At 36.9% G+C, this 20,108-nt stretch overlaps 3 protein-coding genes across 3 annotated transcripts; 2 read left to right on the top strand and 1 right to left on the bottom strand.

Annotated features, from left to right (window-relative positions):
* The first annotated feature begins 1,070 nt into the window (after window positions 1–1,070).
* LOC114524602 (putative defense protein 3) lies at window positions 1,071–2,795 on the top strand. Its single transcript, XM_028545739.1, has 3 exons — window positions 1,071–1,487; window positions 2,083–2,253; window positions 2,415–2,795. Exons 1-3 carry the CDS (start codon window positions 1,137–1,139, stop codon window positions 2,616–2,618), a joined length of 726 nt encoding a protein of 241 aa, XP_028401540.1. The 5' UTR covers window positions 1,071–1,136; the 3' UTR covers window positions 2,619–2,795.
* Window positions 2,796–3,269: 474 nt separating this feature from the next.
* LOC114524682 (mucin-like protein) lies at window positions 3,270–13,702 on the bottom strand. Its single transcript, XM_028545833.1, has 21 exons — window positions 13,624–13,702; window positions 12,719–12,778; window positions 12,111–12,238; window positions 11,488–11,808; window positions 11,130–11,224; window positions 10,895–11,005; window positions 10,129–10,622; window positions 9,779–9,997; window positions 9,070–9,402; window positions 8,720–8,971; window positions 8,320–8,519; window positions 7,894–8,221; window positions 7,448–7,570; window positions 7,219–7,341; window positions 6,654–6,779; window positions 6,211–6,333; window positions 5,882–6,016; window positions 5,617–5,732; window positions 5,395–5,498; window positions 4,680–5,018; window positions 3,270–4,443 (listed from the first exon to the last, which is right to left on the bottom strand). Exons 1-21 carry the CDS (start codon window positions 13,673–13,675, stop codon window positions 4,224–4,226), a joined length of 4,002 nt encoding a protein of 1,333 aa, XP_028401634.1. The 5' UTR covers window positions 13,676–13,702; the 3' UTR covers window positions 3,270–4,223.
* A 3,094-nt stretch (window positions 13,703–16,796) lies between these two features.
* LOC114524510 (carbohydrate sulfotransferase 14-like) lies at window positions 16,797–20,048 on the top strand. Its single transcript, XM_028545609.1, has 3 exons — window positions 16,797–16,923; window positions 18,516–18,559; window positions 19,015–20,048. The coding sequence occupies exons 1-3, from the start codon at window positions 16,797–16,799 to the stop codon at window positions 19,822–19,824; spliced, it is 981 nt and encodes a 326-aa protein (XP_028401410.1). The 3' UTR covers window positions 19,825–20,048.
* The last annotated feature ends 60 nt before the right edge of the window (window positions 20,049–20,108 follow it).

A 20,108-nucleotide genomic window follows, 5' to 3' on the forward strand; every position in this document is an offset into this window, starting at 1 on the left:
TGTGAGCTCTCCATCTTCTCTCTCAGAGTCTCTCTCAAAATATATATAGAGAGAGAGCTCACTGGACTGAGTACGTCTGAGTTTCGGGACTGTAAGGCCTCTCTATATAACTCCTCTTTTTCACTGGACGATATTTGTCAATCCCGCATATATATTTATCAATTCCTTCCCAATGTGCTAAAAATATTTTCATGGAAGTTGTTCTAATTATTGTATAAGGACGACGAGGTATTCGAATGATTGATTCGTAAGTCGTAACTCCTCAAAGATTAATTTTATCATATTTAACATAGACTTTGTTCGATGAACCTCCTTAATAAGTAGAACAGATCGTCTTCTGTATAACCTCACAATGAACCCCGCCCACATGTACAATTGCTATGCCGAATGTGATGAAGGAGAACGAAGAAGAGAGTTGATGAGCCGACCCTAAACTAAAGAGCTTATACTGCAAATAGATTAGCAGTAATTGCCACAACCTCGTACCCAGGGTCTTCATTTTATGGCACCTTGGATATGTTGCATGACTGTCACGGTCGCATGATCAAATATTATAACTATTTTCCGGTATCATCAAGAAGAAAAACAGCTTTAAAATGGCCAGGAGGCGGTCGGATGAAAAGAACAACTAAAATTTCTACAAAGTTCTTTCAGAACCACACACAAAAAAGTGGGATACGCGCGAACAAAATATGAAAACCCAGCTGAATGAAAACACCAAAAACAACTGTAATATTAACAAGTAAGTCTGTGATTTAAATGTTTTTCTTCGATAGCATAAAGTCATTCCAATTATCGACAGAAAAAATATCTTCTACATCAAATTAGTCGGTTATCGTAAAAAAAATTAACTGAGTGGATTTAAACATTTACGTGCGCACTATTATACGCGTGCATACAAAAATACGACAATGCCCGGAAAAAAGCTATTAAGCTAGCATTAAATATGGTGCCAGAGTTACATAATTTTTCATATTTCCTGGTTACTGCACCCTAATTTCCAAGCAAACAAAGAAGGGGACAGGAAAAAGTCGTCATGTTATGTCATAGTGATATACGGTAATATAAACACTAAGCGTTTCTTCTCACACGACATTGTCCAATTGTCGTTATATGTTGCAGCACCTCAGTCCGCAATGAACAAACTAATCGTACTGTGCGTTTTCATAATTTTGTTTTACAAACACGCAAACGCACTGCCTGGAGGCGCTCCTTCACAGACATGTATATCAATGACACCGAGCCCAACAAAACACGGCCAACCTCAAAAAACTGATGCTCCGTATGTCATACAAGTTGACAAGTCGTATTATGCAGTGAATGACACGGTTAAAGTTTATATCAAATCTTGTAAAGATGGAATGGAAATTGCAGGATTTCTCATCCAAGCTAGAGAGGAAAACAGTAATAAACCGTTGGGTCAATTTTCCAAGATACCAGAAAACACAAGGCATCTTGATTGTACGGCCGACAATGCTGATACTGAGGTAAGATTGAGTCGATATCCAGGCAGATGACAGAACCGACGATTCAGCCGGTTATACTGGCCCGCGAGGGGAAATTACCTATACTAGTATTAGTATAACTTTTAGCATTGTCGCTGCGACATGTCGCACAAACGCTTGATTTTGTTCATTTTTGTGCGACGTGTTGCAGCGACTAAATTTGCGTCAAAGCAAAAACGTTTCAGTCGCTCAAATTTCCCTGTTTAGATGATGAAATTTGTCGCTGCGACGTACTTGTTACAGCGAACGTGTTGCAGCGATTTATAATTATAAAATGATATTGTTCGGGTAATTACTGACGAGTTACGTAACCAGAGATATGATAGAAATTTAGCAAGAAAATGCAAAACCTATATAGCCGTGAGATGCAGATTAAACTCCAGTCACGACGTATTGCACGTACAATGCCTTTGAAAAAATGCTGGTTGTTAGTTAGTTAAATTCCCCAAGTGCATCAATCCAACAATATTCGCCAAATGACTTTTGGCAGATTCGGAAAAGTGCGCTCATTCATATAAAATAAATATACAATTTACTAATTGTTGACATACTTTTATGTATAACTTTTTATACATAGCGGGCTGCGGTAACGCAAATGCGAACGCTGACACAAATGCCAAAGAAGATGCTTATGTTTGAATGGAAACCAACTGAAATGACAAGTGGGAAAATTCAATTCGTCGCAACAATCCTAAAAGATCGACCAACATTCTGGCTTCGGGTGAAGTCAGTCGTATTAGAGAAAAAGGTATGTAATTATGGGTGCAAATTTACTTCGTAAACTAGTGTTCCCAACTTTATATGAACATAAGCATCAAGTGTGGTATAACAATTATACAACAACTATAACAACTACAAAAATATTTCAACGAAGATCTCACGAATATTTTTTGTTTGTTTATTTTCTAGACTCATGGAATGAACTATACCATGCCAAACAACGATAAATGCCCCGGTAAAAACAGTAGCATGACCACCACGCCTAAGACAAACGAAAATGGTAGTCGTGACATGGGAACCACGCCAAAAGGCAACAGTGGCTTATCCAATGCCGCTTTTACCAATTTGTTACTGTTCATGGCCGCGGCTGTCACCGCAATGATTTTTATTTGACGAGTTGAAGAATCTCCGACCCTGTGTGAGATTGTCTCGACTGGTATTTACTTAACTATACTGCATGAATGTTCTTTATAATTTACTGAATCACATTCAATTAACTAATTTCTTTCAATTTGGTATATATACCGCTTGTTTCATAAATAAAACTATGTGATTGTACAGTTTGTACTACCATTGTCTTGGCTCATTTTTTCGATCGCAAACTATGCCAGTACGAACTAAGGTCGTATTGGACAGCATTGATGTAAATATGAGAGGTGATCTCCCGGGATGAGGGACATTCGTCGCCATCCAGCAAATTAGAATCAGTGAGACCAGTTCTCGCCTGACTCTTGTACGATAATCGTTGAAAACAAGTAGGAACTATAGTTTTGGGACTGAAAAATAAATTATCTTGTCTCCGTTCCAGCCAATAATTAAACGTTAAGTTTTAAGAAGCAGGACGGGGGGGAGGAGGGCAACGAATAAATACGGAAGTAGTCGGCCTTGAAGTGGAAACGTGCGCTCCTGGGACAAGACACTTTGTCCTTGTGTTAGCTAAGCTTAGCTATATGCAAAATACGTGGCAGTTGCAACCTTGTTGCCACAAAAAAACAAACGTGTTCAATGACCGTTTAGATATGCATAAATATATTTGTGCCTAAATAGAGCTATATTAACTAATGATAAATTAAAACAATTTTTTTCTTTATTTTATATATACTGCAGCTAATGGCTTTATACCATCAACATGTATGTTCGCTCTTGCCATCAGAACCGAATTTTTGAAAACAAATCGACTTTTTCACATATTTAAATTTTTCGTAGTATCGAAATTCTATATCCAGCAATTAAATATGCAACCTTTACGCAGCATCCGTGGGGAATGGTCTAATTTTCAGCCCCTCTGGCAATCGTGAACGATGCATTATAAGCATGTAACTGCTGTTATTATATTTAAACGTGTTAGATTTGTTGGATCTATAATAAATTACATATATTGGAAATTTATATATTTAAGCTAAACTAATGTAAACCTATTGACTAATCTAATCTAAACTAATCTTGAAAAGTGATGTGTGACAAATAATTCCCAGTGCCTGGTTCTCAGGAGCGAGCAGACTTTGCAACACTGAACGTGGGCAATGAACTTCAATTGTGACATTTCAACGTATAGTATTCCAAAAACAGTTAAAAGGAGTTTATGGTTTCTTTAAGGAATCGATTTAGCAATCAATTTATATTTCTTGAAATGACTGCAAGCCAAAGATCTTGGCGAAACCAGCATGTCAACTAAGAGCCTGGCACTAGTGGTAATTGTCATACGTCATATTGAACCTATTATACTAATATATATATATAAAATTTTGGGTCCGTATTTCATTCATGTGTCCGTGTTCGTTCATGGCACTTAACTGCAAAAGTGTTTTTGACCTCCCGACAGTGCTGGATGTCGGCGAATTGCGGGAAATGTGTAAAAAGATATTTTCCTTCTAGAAGGGACTTACCGTTTGCATAATAACGTATGTTATTTCGCATTGCTTTCCGAATAGTGCCGGGTTTCTCACAATCCAGTACGTCGGAGGTCATTTGATTCTTTGGGTCTTATTTGCATGGTGCCTAGTAGTTATAGTATGCCTGGTCTACACTCCCATCAACCTCATACCTTCCACTACCATAATTTGTCCCGACTTCGACAGGTAATCCGTCTTCATCAAACCCTGGTTGACTTCCTCCAGTGATGGAATTTTGGGAATTTGGATCGCCAAATGACCATCTTCCTCGTTCATAAAAGTCGTGTTGAGGTGGGAAACCTCCAGAACGTCTCTTAGCACATCCCCTGAAAGAAAGCATTTGAAAATTCATTTTCGTGGTATGAACGTCACGAATAAATAAAATATTTGCACAAAAAAGTTTCAAGAAGCAAACAAGGCTAATCGCACATAAGAAATTGCAAATCGTATATAAATAGACATTCATGCATGGTCTCGACTGGGCACAAACACGAATGTAATAAGTAAAATTAGTTAGTAATTAGTATTAATAGTACAGTTACTGAAATTATTATATACTTACAGAACTAGAACGCAAACACCCAGGACAAGCAAGAGCACACCAGCGATAGCTACTCCAAGAACTAAAGGCCAATCAAGTTCATCAGACTCTCCTCCACTCGACTCTTCTTCTGTCTTCTCAATTTGGGTAAGCGAAATTTCAAGACCCGTGTCCTGTTTTATTTTGTCTAGTCGGTCTGTCCAAGCGGTAACTAAAACAGTCCGAGGAACGGGAACGCCGGCTGTACTTTGGGTCCCATTGGGATAAAGAGCGTAGAACGAGATCAGAGCATCGTTTCCGTCATTTTGTGGATTGTTAGCAAGACGATGCACATGTAATTCAGTAAAGGCAAATCCATTCCTGTATTTGGAAAGAATACATTAGGCTACAAATCCTGTTTTAAAACGGTTAAGAGAAACTAGTTTTCTAATTGACCTTTTGGTAAAAGGGCAAAACATCCTCCTTCAGAACATGCACTTTAACAATAAAGACGGAATAAAGCCATTTGTTAGCAATTGTACGAAAACGAGGCTTCGGGACAAAGACTTCGTTTTAAAGCTCATTCCCATATTATGCAGCGAAAACATTATTTCGCTTGCGTGTGTTGAAAAAAGCATTTTGCAACTTTGCAACTTGATTACCAATGTATTTCATGGCCAGGTGTTTCTAAGTTGAAAAAAATGAAGTGGTGACGTAATTATTGAAAAGGTTTAAAACGAGCAAAAAGATTTCGCACCTTGGCAATCCACACTCGATTCTTCTTTCCTCGTTTGAATTACAGTAGGTTGTGAGGGCTTCAGCCAGGGCTGCTCTGAATGCAGAATCGGTTTGCTTCTGGTACTAAAATTATGAAGAAATTGAATGCAGATTAAACCAAAGTTAGGAATTAAATTACATATGATTTGCACCCGGCAATGTAATGCATTGAAAAGAATTATTTAGGTCAGCCCATACTCACTTGTGTGGACTGGAAATTGGAAAGACGGAATTCTACAGCATTGCTTATTTGATCTTCAGTGGCATCAGGCGGAGTTGGAGCAGGCTCAAATATTTCTTTAGTGGAATTTGTTGGAACTGGAGGAAAATAAAACATTCTTTATACAGTACGTGATAGAGTACCATGCAATAGAAAGAAAGTGAATAATTTTTGAGATTCACCAATCATTACATTTACAAATAAATGATTTCTATATACAATTGATAATGAATGGTGGCCTGTATACCTTGGCATGTTCCGTTTATTCGCACAAGTCCTTGATTATCATTACAATCACATTTAAATGTTCCGGGAAGATTGAAGCACTTTTCGCCAATGCTAGAATCACATGCTGTTGGGTTTTCAATACATTCGTCATCATCTAAAGCAAAGTATCGCATTAGTATATGTTTGACCATATAAATTTCTGTCTCCTATACATCCTGCTCCATGCATGAACAATTCTAAAACAGATTGACAACAAATCAACCTAAAGACCTCAACAAGTAATGTCTACTACGATTCTACGTGAAAAAGTTTAATTTCTATATATATTCATACAGTAAGAATTAATACCTTCACAGGTTACACTATCACTTTGCAAAGTATACCCGTCAACACATGAACAGGTGTAACTTCCTTGAGTATTGGTGCACTTTTGAGAACAGCGATCTGTGGACTCGTCACATTCATTAATATCTTAAAATAGAGATTTTTATTCAGTTTTTTTCTAATAAAAAGTTCCAGAATAGGTTTAACTAACATTTTCGACACTTATATATAACATGGTTGACAATGTGTAATATTTAATATAACAAAGAAAAGACACCATATACTACCAAATTATTCACAAAACCAAAACAAAGCTTGTAGAAAGTTGTGGGTACACTTTTATACTGTTCCTATTTTTTTTAAAAGCAAGTATATCTTTAGCCCCATATTTTATTTCATTGGCTATATGATTCTTCCGGCTTTTTCTTTAATCTTTACCCCAACCGATTGGTTTTTATTCTCCTTACCAGTACATGACAAGCCATCTGCCTGAAGACGATAGCCTCGGTTGCAAGAACAAGCCTCCGTTTTCGTGCTTTCATCAACATAACATACATGTTCACATTTTCCACTTCCTGTGCATGGAGTTTCAGCTGAAAAAATGTCTTTTTTAGCATTTATACTTGATCTTCCGCCCGGGCCGAAACAAGATGCGATTATTGGACAGGTGTGCATTCATGCAAATTCGTCGGGCAGTACAATATAAATGAATATTCACCACCCAATTTTCTCTCTAGTATCAGCCTTGTTATTTGGGCGCGGTGCAAGGCTCATGCAGCCGGCTACTTAAGTACTTCAGAAGTACCCAAGCTAAAGGCAATATGTGGACGTGCCTACTCGCCTACAAGGACCGCAGAGAAGGTGGGAGCCGACCGCTTTGTTAATTTTGATAATTTCCTAGTTTTCCCGAATTGTAATGAACGTTTCAATCTGTAACTGCGAAATTTGATCGTTTGACGCCAGGGCATTCTTAGGCCGTTTCAAAGTTCACCCATTAGGGTCGTTATAGAAAGCTCCGCCCTATATACTTACGTATGCAATTTCGGGGATTTTTTGGATCAACTTTGAAATTGTCTAAGCACAAGCAGTTGTATGAACCTTCGGTGTTCTCACATGTCTGCGCACATTCATGGCCACTTGTGCATTCGTTAACATCTAAATATTGCATGAAATAAAGGGTATTTAAATCAAAACCTCAAAAATATCGATATTGTAAGAATTTTAAAAAGGGATTAAAACAATCACTGAAATTTTAAATTACCATCACAATTTTTTTGATCGGCATTGAGGACATATCCAAGATTACAACTGCAATCATAAGAACCAGCGTTGTTCTTGCACACCATTTCACAGCTGTGTTTTTTCTGCTCGCATTCGTCGATGTCTACAAGGCGAAAATTGAAAGTTGAGCTTTTATCAATGCATGGTTGTGACCATACCATTTGGACGAAATGGAAACATAGTTAACATACTCAGTAAGAAGTATCGATTGAGACTGATGTACTGATGGTTTGGTCGGTAAATTTTGTTGTTGTCGAGGCATTCATATTATTGAAACTTGTATATATAGTTTGAATATTAAACATTGTATGTGACAATAGGTCATAACGTCATATACAATATATCCTACTAATCTTAGGCGGTTGCTGGGACCTACTTGAAGAGTTTTTGAAGAAGCTTAAATTCACTGTATATTCTTAGAAATACCTGAACAATTTTGTCCATCTCCACCAAAACCAGTGGGACATGGTCCACAAATGTATCCAGTTGGGGAATTGGTGCAGGTCACTTGTGGATGACAGGGTGAACCAGATTCAGTTACACAGAAATCCTTTACTGTTTGGCAGAGGTTTCCTTCGTAGCCAATTGCACACCGACATTCCAGCAGGACATAACCGTCAAAGGTTAGCGCATTCAGTCCCGTACTTGTAGCTTCGAAACAAGTGCCGCCATTTTGACATGCGCACATGTTAATTAAAGGTACCAATGATGTAGATGCATTCTTTGAGTCGGTTACAATGAAGCTCACTTTGAACTATACAAAAGAACATTTGTTGTCTATAATATAGCGAAACCGGACATATGGTCGATTTTTTTTATCGTCTCGTAGTTTATTGAATATAGTATACGTACCGGGTTGGTATTATTTGGCAACCATGAAAACTTTAAACTGTTCCCAGTTTGCACAGCTGTCGCGCCTGTGGGCAGACCGTCGACTCTTATAGTAAAAGCATCTTCATTTGCATCCGACGCTGTGATGGTATATTCAAATAGTGAACCCAATGTGAAGTTAAACACGGCTTCTTCCACATTAAATACGGGAGCCAGGTTTTCTAAGACAAAATCATTTTGAGATTAACATTTTACGCTACATCGCATCATAAACGCTAAAAGAGATTAAAATAACAAAAGTCTTATATAGAGTTGATGTTCACGAGCAAAAATATCTTTTTGATCCAGCTCATCTGGCGTTAAACGCTGAGTGAACTCACTAATAAAATACAATGGTATACTTTAAACTGCATGTTCGTACCAATGATTTTGTTATCACTTTGTAAAGCAGCAGAACTGTTTTTCGTTGTCTGTCCAAATGTCGTACTTAAAGTAGCAGCAATATCGAAGAGGCAATTCATATCATTGCCACAAATCTCTTCCGCGGCAGCTTTAAGCGTTTCATTTGGAAACGTAACGTTGTTCGCAAAAATGGGCATGTAGTCGTTCCTGCAGAAAAAATCACTATCCACCGAAGTATTCACAAACAGATTATCTGAATCACTCAACCTCCCTAGAACAAACAAAAAAGGCTTAGTTGTGCGCGCGATTGATAGCTTATCCACGAGTCAATGCTCTTTAATTATCAACGACGAAAGTCCAAGAGCTTACATTTTTCTCCGAAGTCAAAATGAATTTGTTTATCGGTCAGTGGTGGTGTCAGGATTGTTCCATCCGGAAGTAACCAATCATCGTCTGTATTTTCGCTCCAGTTTCCTAGCAAACCTTTGGTTTTACCAAAAAGGCCCCTTTCTAAAACAATGGTGACTACAAGATGATTTTTCTCGTCTCTGATTGTAATCCCGGTTCCACTGCTAGACGTTAGTAATAACTGATTTTCAACAGGTTTCGTAACCGAAACACTGTCCTCTATTATAGTTGGTGTCGTTCCAAAACTACTTGCACCAGAGTACTCAATTCCGTTGACAAGAAATAGCAACCCTCCTTTAAAAAATGAAAGCAAAAGTTATTATACCAGATTCTTTTATTGCCTTTTGATTGATGTTTTGATGGCGATGTATCATCGCTTCGGCATTTCAAATAACAAAAAAAAATATCGAAAAAATTGATGTTTGAAATTTGCAAATGGTTATAACCATAATGGCTTCCGCGGTTTCCCACTATATAAGTCAAAAACATATAATATAACAGAGCACATAGGTTTATGTTCTTGTGGCGGCAAAAATAATATTATATATTATGAAAATATCATTATATAATATTATATTACCGATATTGATATTGATTATGCATGGTAATCGACCAAACATGAAAATTCATAGCCCTGCAACTGCATAATATTCTATGCTTATATACATACCATTTGACTTTAAATTAATTTGGATTGGACTAACTCCAGCCAGATTAAGTATGACAGCGGATATCACCGTACCAAGGCCAGCTCCAGTGGCCTGCCTGAAGCTCACTTGAATTTGAACGGAACTATCATCTGTATCTAAGAACATGTAATCACCACAACCATTGAATGTGTAGTTCATGCGGTCCATATTGTCATAGTGTGGATCTCCATATCCCCAAGCTATAAGGAATAAAGGGAAAATGATAGATTTACACCGATTATTACTGCAGGTAAAGTATAGGATATCTGACGCAAATTTAGCCTGCAAGCCCGACAGTTTCACGACTATGTATTGGTTTAGTGGTACCTACCCCAATGTGGTGCTTCATATGACCCTGCAGTCTCAATAGGAAGTAAACTGTAATATGCTTTACATCTGTTAGATTCAATACAGCATTTTGTATGTCCGTATAAGTCATCGGTTTCAAAGTATAGGGGGTTCTTAGTTAGGGCACTTCCGGCCAGTGGCATTGACGTGATTAGACTAGCACCCTGGTCTTTTCCATAGCAGCATCGAACAGCAGAGCCGTTTTTCGGTAAAACATTGATAAAACAAACCCGTTCGCTAGTCTCTGTTGCTGCTTCTTTGTTAAATCGATCGTCAAGCGATGCCAAATCGAAGTAAGATGGACAGCTCAATTGTCGTTTAGGAACCACAGGGACCTTGGATCGTTTTTCATACCATTGGTAACACTGTAAGTCTGCCGTTAACTGCTCGGTTTGACCAACATTAAAAATCCATTGTCCAGTGCCGATTTGGCCTTCAATGTTATCATCAATTAACTCGGCGTTTACTGTACCAGAACTGCAGAAAAAAACAATGTGTAATCGTGTGTCAACTCACTATGAAAATAGATTGTTGAAATTATTTTTTATTTTTGCTTAGCGAATTTTATGAGAACAGCAAGTTAGCAACTTAAATGTTGATGTAGAATTTATAAACAGGCAATAACCAATGACTAATTCGAAATTATCCTAAATTAAATAACTCCATACATAGGTACGAATTAAACATTCAACTTTCCTATTATAGTCGCAAACGAATCACAGATACGAAAAGCAAGTGAACTTTCTTACTAGGGCAAATTTTCATATTGTTGCTTCGCCAAGTAGTCAAATCCAACAGCTCCTGCATTCCAACCCATAACTGGTAAACCAGCTTGATTTTGATATCGAGTGTAATCCGCCCTAAAAGTGGTGAAAGCACATTCCTGATTATTTGACTGATAACCCAACTGCATCCTATCTTACAATAAAGTCGTAATTAGGTGACGTATTTAACATACATTTCTATACCGTATGGTATACTAACCTTGGGGCACGAACTGCCCAGTCCATATCGCCATAATTATACATGAGGTACCAACTTGTTTCATTCGATACAAACACCGCTTGAAATGTATTTTTCTATAAAAGCCACATAAAACAGTGCAATCAATTTTACAGGACCGCCTCTGCACAAGCAAATTTTTTAGAGTTGATATGAATCCAACCCTTTTTAAAGATATAATTAGACCATGCGAATGTGATTTTGTAAGAAAATTGTTCTCCTTTTTTGTCCTCAAGAAAATTTACTCACAATGAACAACTTACTCAGATTCGGGTTTACATTTTGCATTTGAAATTGAAAAAAGTAATGACGAGGAACATCTCAACGTCATTATGCTTACCCCGCCAAATGTTCCTGCATCAAACGGTTGAACGTCTTCCCACGTGATAACAGAAACCCAGGTTGCCTCAAAACTATCATTCTTATTAAACTTTCTAACGTCTTCGTTAACTTTAGTAAAAACGTTCTCGTCATAGCTGAAATCCTTATGATAGTCATTGTAGCGTACTCTGGAATTCCCCGAGGTGAAAGCTGGTAGGTCAACCCTTGACCAGTAGGGAGCAATGAATGCAGAGTCTCTCTGTGTGTCCAGCGTTCCAATAGTAAATGGCCAATTTTGCATGTTGGGATCACTCAAACTAACAAAACCGTTCGGACAAATCTGGTAAGAAACGATAGTGTATTCATGAGTAGTATTCGAGTAGTGGTGCTGTTAAAAACTAATAAATTGTTAATAAAAACTTTTGCTGCTGTCAAACGTCAAAGAAAAGGCATCGGAAAGATCGATCTTGCGTTCGAGGAATAGTGGGATCCCTGAGAAACGATATTGATTTAATCGATGTAGTATAATAACTTCACACTCCTCATATACATTATTCTAAAATGGTGAAATTCACACCTGACTCTCTGATGCACGTAAACTTTAAAATGTGAATACCTAATCCAAGACTACAATATACTTACAAACATTTCTGTAAATAACTTTCCCCTCATATTAAACGGTAATCCTGGAAAACTTTTCGGCACGCATTCACCATACTCTTGTGCGTCAACTGGTAAAATTGGATCATTTGAAGACTCAACAAACCTTTCTGGAAAAAAATTTGATCGCTTTTTTAAGCTATTGTCCTTTTAGTATAGCAACGAACTCTGGCAATATTTAAATTCACAGATTATAGAACCACGTACGGGCTGAATTGTTTTTTGGGGAGGAAGCAGACAAATTATTTCAGCAAATATTAAGTCAAGAGAACAAGAAATGCCCGACCTATCACACTGATTCTGGCAAAAGTTGTCCGAATTTGTCTAACTTTTCTACATTCAAATATTTCTGCGGGGGACAACTACCACCTCCCCAATTGACTCCCCCCCTCCTCCCGCCTCGTAGCGCTCTATATGGCTTTGCGGTGCACTATTGTAAACTCAGTGTTGGGCTAGTCGCCAAATATATTTTTCACCCGTATACCCCTTCTAGCGTTGCCATGCAGCCTGTAACAAACGAAACACCATGATACCAAGCAAACAGAAATAAACAAAAAAATTTAAGACAATCTCCCTATGAAGTCTTGTACCTTTCGCGACATCTCCATGTCCGGTGGCACTGCCTTCGTAAATCCCTAACTGCCCCAAAACTATATAGGGAAACATATAAGAAAAATAATTTAACAAGTAAATCATAGTAAACGTTAACAATGGGGTATTGGCTTGTAAGAAAGTAAATGCACGAGTCCATATAGTCAACTGCATGGAAATGAAACAATTCAAACGACATGCATAACCTTTGCACGCATGCAAGTATTATAAATTTGTATATAATTTATTATACTATCATCCAACAGTAATCAGTGGGTATTATTAAAGCCATATACCACGATATAGCCTTACAGATTACGAGTTAAATGTTTAGGCTTTAGTTTAGTGATTTGAAAGACTCGAAGCTACGTATATATTTGGCATCTAAATACTACCAACAAAATGAAATAACCAATACTCCGTCAAAAGAACACACAAAATACGGGATTGCACAACTAGCAGAGTTGTCAAAATTCAATACGTGGTCAATAGAAACATCAACCACATGCATGATCACTGACAGCAATAAGCTATAGCTCGAACAATCTGGCATGAACAAGAAGTTTGAAATAGCTATACTTGAAACTCTCACGGTTTAGCCTAGCTATATGCCTACAATTATCCACACTAAAGGCGTGCAATCATGCAGTTGCAAATACTTCCAAATCATAAACATTATTTCGGGACTTTGGCAAGTACGGAGTCAACTGATTAGGCTTCATAACATTTGATATTAAGCATGACAGAGAAGACTTATTGTCAACTCCTTACTGAAAAGTCCAGTCTCATTTTTAGTTGTAATCAGTAATTGCCTCGATACTTTCAAGTAAATAAATCTAAACTGATAAATGATTAAACTGAAGATTTTGCGATATTGTATAAAACATAAAATCTCTAAACGTACCTGTATTAGTTAGAACTCCGAAGTAAATCACCACGCACCATAATCCCCACATTGTCAAAGTTCTTAAAAATTGATCACCTCTTCCTGACCCGGCAGTGCAGGCGACCGTTCTCAAGATTCACTTAGTTAATTATGTTTAGCATGGTCGATGATTGCGGCTAGAACAATTGGTGATTTCGCGAGAAACGCATAATTTATGATTACTAAGCGACAAAGCAAACACAGCCTCGAGAAATCCAGAACAATCTTTCCGGTATTATACGAGTAAAAAAAAAGTAATGCTGCATGTGAGAAAGATAAGAATTTCAGTTAAAAGGGTTGTTTGGCTGGATGACTTAGTTGACTAACTTGCTGCGTTTGTTTATAGGAAAAAATATTTTCGTGGCATAAGGAGTCCAGCTTATACAGGGTGAGTCAAAAAAATCTGACACCTTTGAAATTCAAATTAGCCGCGAAATTATGGCTGGAATTGGACAATTCCCATGTGTACAATCAACAGGACGTGGTTAATTAATGCGAAAGTGTTTAAGGTTTAAAACCAATTGAATTAATTCAACGTGGCGCGTGTGCTAGAAAAACGATTTGATAAAACTGTTCTTTTGTATTTACAGGGCTTTATTGAGCTTAGAATGCATTTTAACTCCTAAAGGGAACAAACTTTATGTTTTTTGAGATATTTTAGGCAACTTCTGTCACATTACAGCCGGAATTGAATTTCAAAGGTGTCAGTTTTTTTACTCACCCTGTATAAATGCTTTCTAAATAACCTCGTTTTACTTAGGCCTAGGTTAAACGTCACATTTTGGTCGCGTCGAATGCAATTCAAATAATAGGCAATGAGATGATAATGAAGCTTAATCAGGTTTACCATCTCATTATCTATTGTTTGAATTGCATTCGACGCGACCAAAATGCTACGTTTAATCTAGGCCTTAATCAGTGTTCGTGTCTAATAATCTGCCATCTTTTCTGAAGTAGAGAAGAATAATCATTAATTGCCGATATACTAGTTATTTCGTTTGATGCACCCCATGGCCATAGCGAACCTATTCACTTAAGGGTCTAAGTTAGTCTTTTCAAAAACATGTTTGTTGATTAGGTTGGCCCGGTAACATAAAGTTTGTATTTTCACTTGAACGTTCATGAGGAGTCGCCATGCGTGTCTATAATACGTAATCAACTTGACTCATAAGTATAAGAATGAGTATACTAATTGTACTTTTCGGAATTGTATAATGGTAATCGTGACTTGGTTCATTGGGACGCATTCTCTTTCGGTTCTTTTTTTGCGAGACAAAAAATGCCATTAATCGAATTAGCTTGACGGGGTTTGGCATACTGAATAATAATGCATAATTCAAACTCCAACAAAAGCTTCATTTCAAAGTCAAAGAAGGTATTTTTTGGTTGTCACCTTGCATCATTTTTTATAGTCATAGTGACTAGTGTATGTATGATATACATATACATTTATATACATTTATATACATTTATATGCCTTTATATATATATTCCCATTTATATACATTTATATGCCTTTATAATGCGTCTTGTTCTCACGAGAATTTCACCCCCCATTGATTTATATAATACCAAAATATATGTATCACGTAATAAGTTTTAAAAATATGTATTTTCAATGTTTGTAACTATGACAATGTTTGATTAGATGTGAAGATAAATACAATAATAATTGTAGAACAATTAAGAATTAAAACAAGTTACGGGAAGACAAACTTATCGCGTTCTTCTACAGTTCTACTTTGGCAATCGTGCATGGAAAGACTGATCAGAGTTTTTTTTCCGGATTCGGTTTCACTTCAGTACTATAGGTCGTGGAAAAGGTTCCTTACTAGCTGGGTTTTCGTACGGAAAGATTTTTATAATATGTTTATACAAACCGGTGTATATATATATATATATATTGCTTTTAGTTTTACTGCATGGGTTCTTGAAATTTATCTAAAGTAATGATTTCGTAATGAAAAAGCGAATTCAGAATCGACACGCAAGAATAAAAATAGGTATAGGGTGGAAGTGGGAGGTTTAACAAAACGAGATTGAGACAAGATATGATTAAACGTGATAAATTATTTGGTAAAACTGCAGTGATCGCTCTAGCACCAAATCTATACCAGTGCTAAAACCAGCCAGCACCTAATTTTTCAGCACTAATAAAGAATAAAGAATGTTTGCATAAAGGCAAAAAACGTCATAATTGCTTTAGATTTACCTATATGAAAACAGGTTTTTCGATGAAAGGGCTGCATACTGAGAGGCAATCCGATAGTCTTCCGAGTATAACTATATCTATATATATATGTTTGTTTATACGAGGGAAAAGACGTCAGGACAGAACTGTCCGTTTATACGAGTGTGCCAAGCCCGTCTTATCTAAGATGCGAACGTATTTTCTATTGTTTATACGACGAGTTCGCGACTTACTTTCCCTATGCCTATAACTTTAAGCGCAACAAAATACAAACTACCCACTGGATTTAACTATAGAAATTTGCATAAAAACATAATTTATCGTTCCTTCATACGTATGTTGTGTCTTCTACATTGTTGTAAATCAAGCTTAAACAATAAAACTATACCAAAATATAACCAGGGAGCAGCGTGGCAGCGTCTTCAAACAACTTAGCATCAAATGTGGTATAACAACTGCCTAAAATAGAAAAAATGCACTTCTCGACGTTTCGACCTGGGGGCCTTCGTCAGGAGAGTTTATACGGTATTAATGTGGTATAACAGCTGCCTAAACTAAACTAACGAAGGCCCTCAGGTCGAAACGTCGAGAAGTGTTTTGTCTATTTTAGGCAGTTCCTAGGCCTATAACACTTTTGATGCTAAGTCATACCAAAATACATGTAAAAGACCATATTTTAGTTTGCCGCGGAAAAATTAGGAGTAATGCATGTCACTAATGTGCCATTCTCCCAAAACATAAATGAGCATAAACGTCTGACAAACCATAGGCAGATATCGATCGTTGGAAAGAAATAATTACATGCAGAATACAGATACTATGTAGTAGATCACTGAGTTGCATGTCCAACACAACCAAGCATGTGCTATGCCTATGGCTATGTGGACCTATGGTTTCATATTTCATTTCTCATCAGCTATTAGATCGTATTGTATTTCAAAAATATCTGAATTTTGGCACAATGCGTCGACAATATTGTCAATGGTTTGTAATATTTCTTCTATTGATATTTACGTTTACAGGATACTGGTTTGGAAGGCGTAGTTGTTTTTACGAAATTTTGGACCGAAATCTGTATACGAATCAAGGTAAAACAATGGACATTCTTACTATCGCGGTTAGTTTATATCGTTTATAACGTCTAGAATCACGCAACGGCGACCGTGATTTCCAACCATGTTGGGTTTGCTTATGACAAATGAAAATCAAAGCATTTTGAAATATATGTGTATCCTAAAAACAACTTCTTGTCACAAGCTGTAATCAAACAATCAAACTATGATATTCACTTTTTAGTGATGCCTGGGATTTGCCGATTTGGTTGCTATAACAAATGCAAATGATTATTCAGCGGAAACAAGGTTACCTATGGGGTAGAAATGCTACCAAAAATCATGTCTATGTTCGGCTTGCCAAACTTGTTAACGGGTCGCAGACTAAGTGAATATAGTATAAGGGTTGACCTACGGGTCGCAGACAAGCTCAAATAGTATAATAATACAAAGTGGTATAATAGTTATTTCGTTTACCGATATACTAGTTATTTCGTTTAGTGCACCCCAAAGCGAACCTATTCACTAAATAATCTTTTCAAAACATGCTTGTTGATAATGTTGGCCTGGTAACATAAAGTTTGTATTTTTCACTTGCCTACGAGGAGTCGCCATGCGTGTCTATCATACATGGTCAACTTAGCTCATAAGCATAAGCAGGGAACATTCATATTTCTGGTTTGTTTGGTTAGCAATTTTGAATCTTTTATCGACAGCCAGACAAAACGATTAACTTTTTAAAATTTATCTTGCTCTGTCCCTGGCACAGGTTGCACTGGTACTGTTATGCAATGCGCCGAAGACAAACTTTATTTTTCCCCTTTAGGCTTTAATTGTACACTATATGAAAATCATTGAAAACTATTGTAAACTATTTCCCCTCTAATCATAAAGCATGATTTGCATGATTTTGGCAAAACAATACCAGAAAAGAAAAAAGAAAATAAAAGGAAGATGTTGAAAGGAAAACATCAGCGAAACATGAGGAGCTATTGTGCCCAGCACTGTTGCTATATAATTCAAACTTTGTCAATATAGAGTTGTTTGATTTTCAGCAGTCTGGGGGCGGTTGTTCGAAAGGCGTTTAGCTTGAACGGTGGATAAGCCAAAGTTAAAAAATACTCTCATACATCTTGTGAATGACTAAAGCTGCAATCTTTCTCATTAAATAATTTATGTACTTCCGTTAAAAATTAAGCTATTTACATAGAAATATTTCAGCTCAGTTGTTCAATAAATAGATAATTTTGTTTTCCATTTTGAATTAAACCACCGTTTAAAGCTAAACGCCTTTCGAACGACCGGCCCCTGGGGCAGTATTGTATGAAGTCCAAAGTTTACAACTACACATTCGAGCATAATATTCAAGCTGACTCATTCAAGAGAGTGTTATTTAATTTTGACTTATTAAATTTAAATCATTTATCAATCAACTTGAGTCCTTGAACATCGATCGTCACAGTATAAAATATATTCTATATACTGTCACATTGTTCAGAATATGAATGCACAGACCGACCAATCATATGGTGTAAATCACATGGTTAAATATATCCAAACGCAATATCGTACCCAAGGTGCAATCTTACTTCAATGTTTTTATTAGAGAGAAATGTTGTCTTTTTCAGAGCCTGAAAAAGCAAATACAGGGTTGAGGCTTAAAACGGCAAAGGTAGGTCATGCATGATACAAGAATTCTACGCTCCCACTTTAGAATTACAGAAATAATTCACAGCGACACACACTCATATTATTTCTTTTACTATTAAAGCGCCTGGGACGAGGCTGATATTACATTATTTCGTGTCACGCAACTGGTCGTAAATCCGTACCTACGTTGCTGAATAGTGAATGCCTTACTGAACGTAGGCAAGCAGAAACTTAAAAAAACTTTAACTTTAACCAAGTGTCGCTATTCGAACGGAACGATACAAGATACGAACGCTTACGAAACACTTTTTTCAGCTATATACGATTGTTAGAAAGTTGTTTTCGGGTTCGGCGATCGCACCAAATCCCACTCCCACCGAAAACCGTCATTCAAAATACAAGTATTTAAATCGTTAGTTAGAAACTAAAAGTGTGAACATTATTTACATCCTCTCCAGTCAATCACTGTCTTTTTAGTTTGAAAGAGAAGCAAGAAAGTACGCATTGCAAAAATGCTGTCGACCCACCAGTCTCTCTGCGCAAGAATTAAAAAATGTATTGAAACACGTCATCGTGGACAGGAAAAACAAACTTCTCTACTGCTACATTCCCAAGGTAGCCTCGTCGAATATGAAACGACTCATATTGACTTTACAAAATTTCACAGAGGACAGTAATGCTATAAGATACTTTGATCAACGTGGCTTCGAATTCCTGGGCGACGTTTCCCCACAAGACAGAAAACACATGTTGGATACTTACTTCAAGTTTTTATTTGTACGTAATCCCTTCGTACGAATGGTCTCCGCTTATCGGAACAAATTTCATGGCAAAAACGTGCAGTTTCAGATAAGGATTGGTAAAGACATTGTACGAAAATACCGAAAACCGAGTATTCCGATAAACGAGGTGAAAGGGGACGACGTTGCATTTCAGGAATTCGTAAAGTATTTGATAGACAAAAACAATGATTTACAAACCATGAACGAACACTGGATGCCCATGTACGAGCTTTGCCAACCGTGTCACATCAACTATGATTTTATCGGCTCTTTCGAAAACCTGGACTTTGATATAAACGCACTCCTGGCGAGATTACATGCATCAAAAAGCGTTACATTTCCCAGGAAGCAGTCTCACTACGGTAACCCAATAACCAAGAAGGAAATTGAAGGTTTTTTCCAAAACATTGCAGTTGATGATTACATTTCATTATACAAACGATACCTAAACGATTTTAAATGTTTCAATTATAAATTCACGACTTCGAAACAAATGCTAAATTAAGGTATACAAATTGTGAACATATTTGAACTTTTTATAAAAGCAAAGACTTCCACCGTTAAAAAGTACGCAGTATATAATCATGCAGTATTTTTATAGTACGCCGAATTTGGATAAAAGAAAAATTTACGAGCTTTGAATACGATGGAGTTATTTTTGGGGTATTGTTTTGCAACAAATGATCGAGCATGTTGTAGACGATGCATTCATCATACATTAAATCTATTTAAGGGAAAAATGAATATAATAAAGTTACTTAAATCCATTTTTTATCGGCAGTTTAGCTT

This window comes from Dendronephthya gigantea, unplaced genomic scaffold (assembly GCF_004324835.1).
Source record: "Dendronephthya gigantea isolate DGI-Jeju-01 unplaced genomic scaffold, DenGig_1.0 000031F, whole genome shotgun sequence".
NCBI classification, from domain to species: domain Eukaryota; kingdom Metazoa; phylum Cnidaria; class Anthozoa; order Malacalcyonacea; family Nephtheidae; genus Dendronephthya; species Dendronephthya gigantea.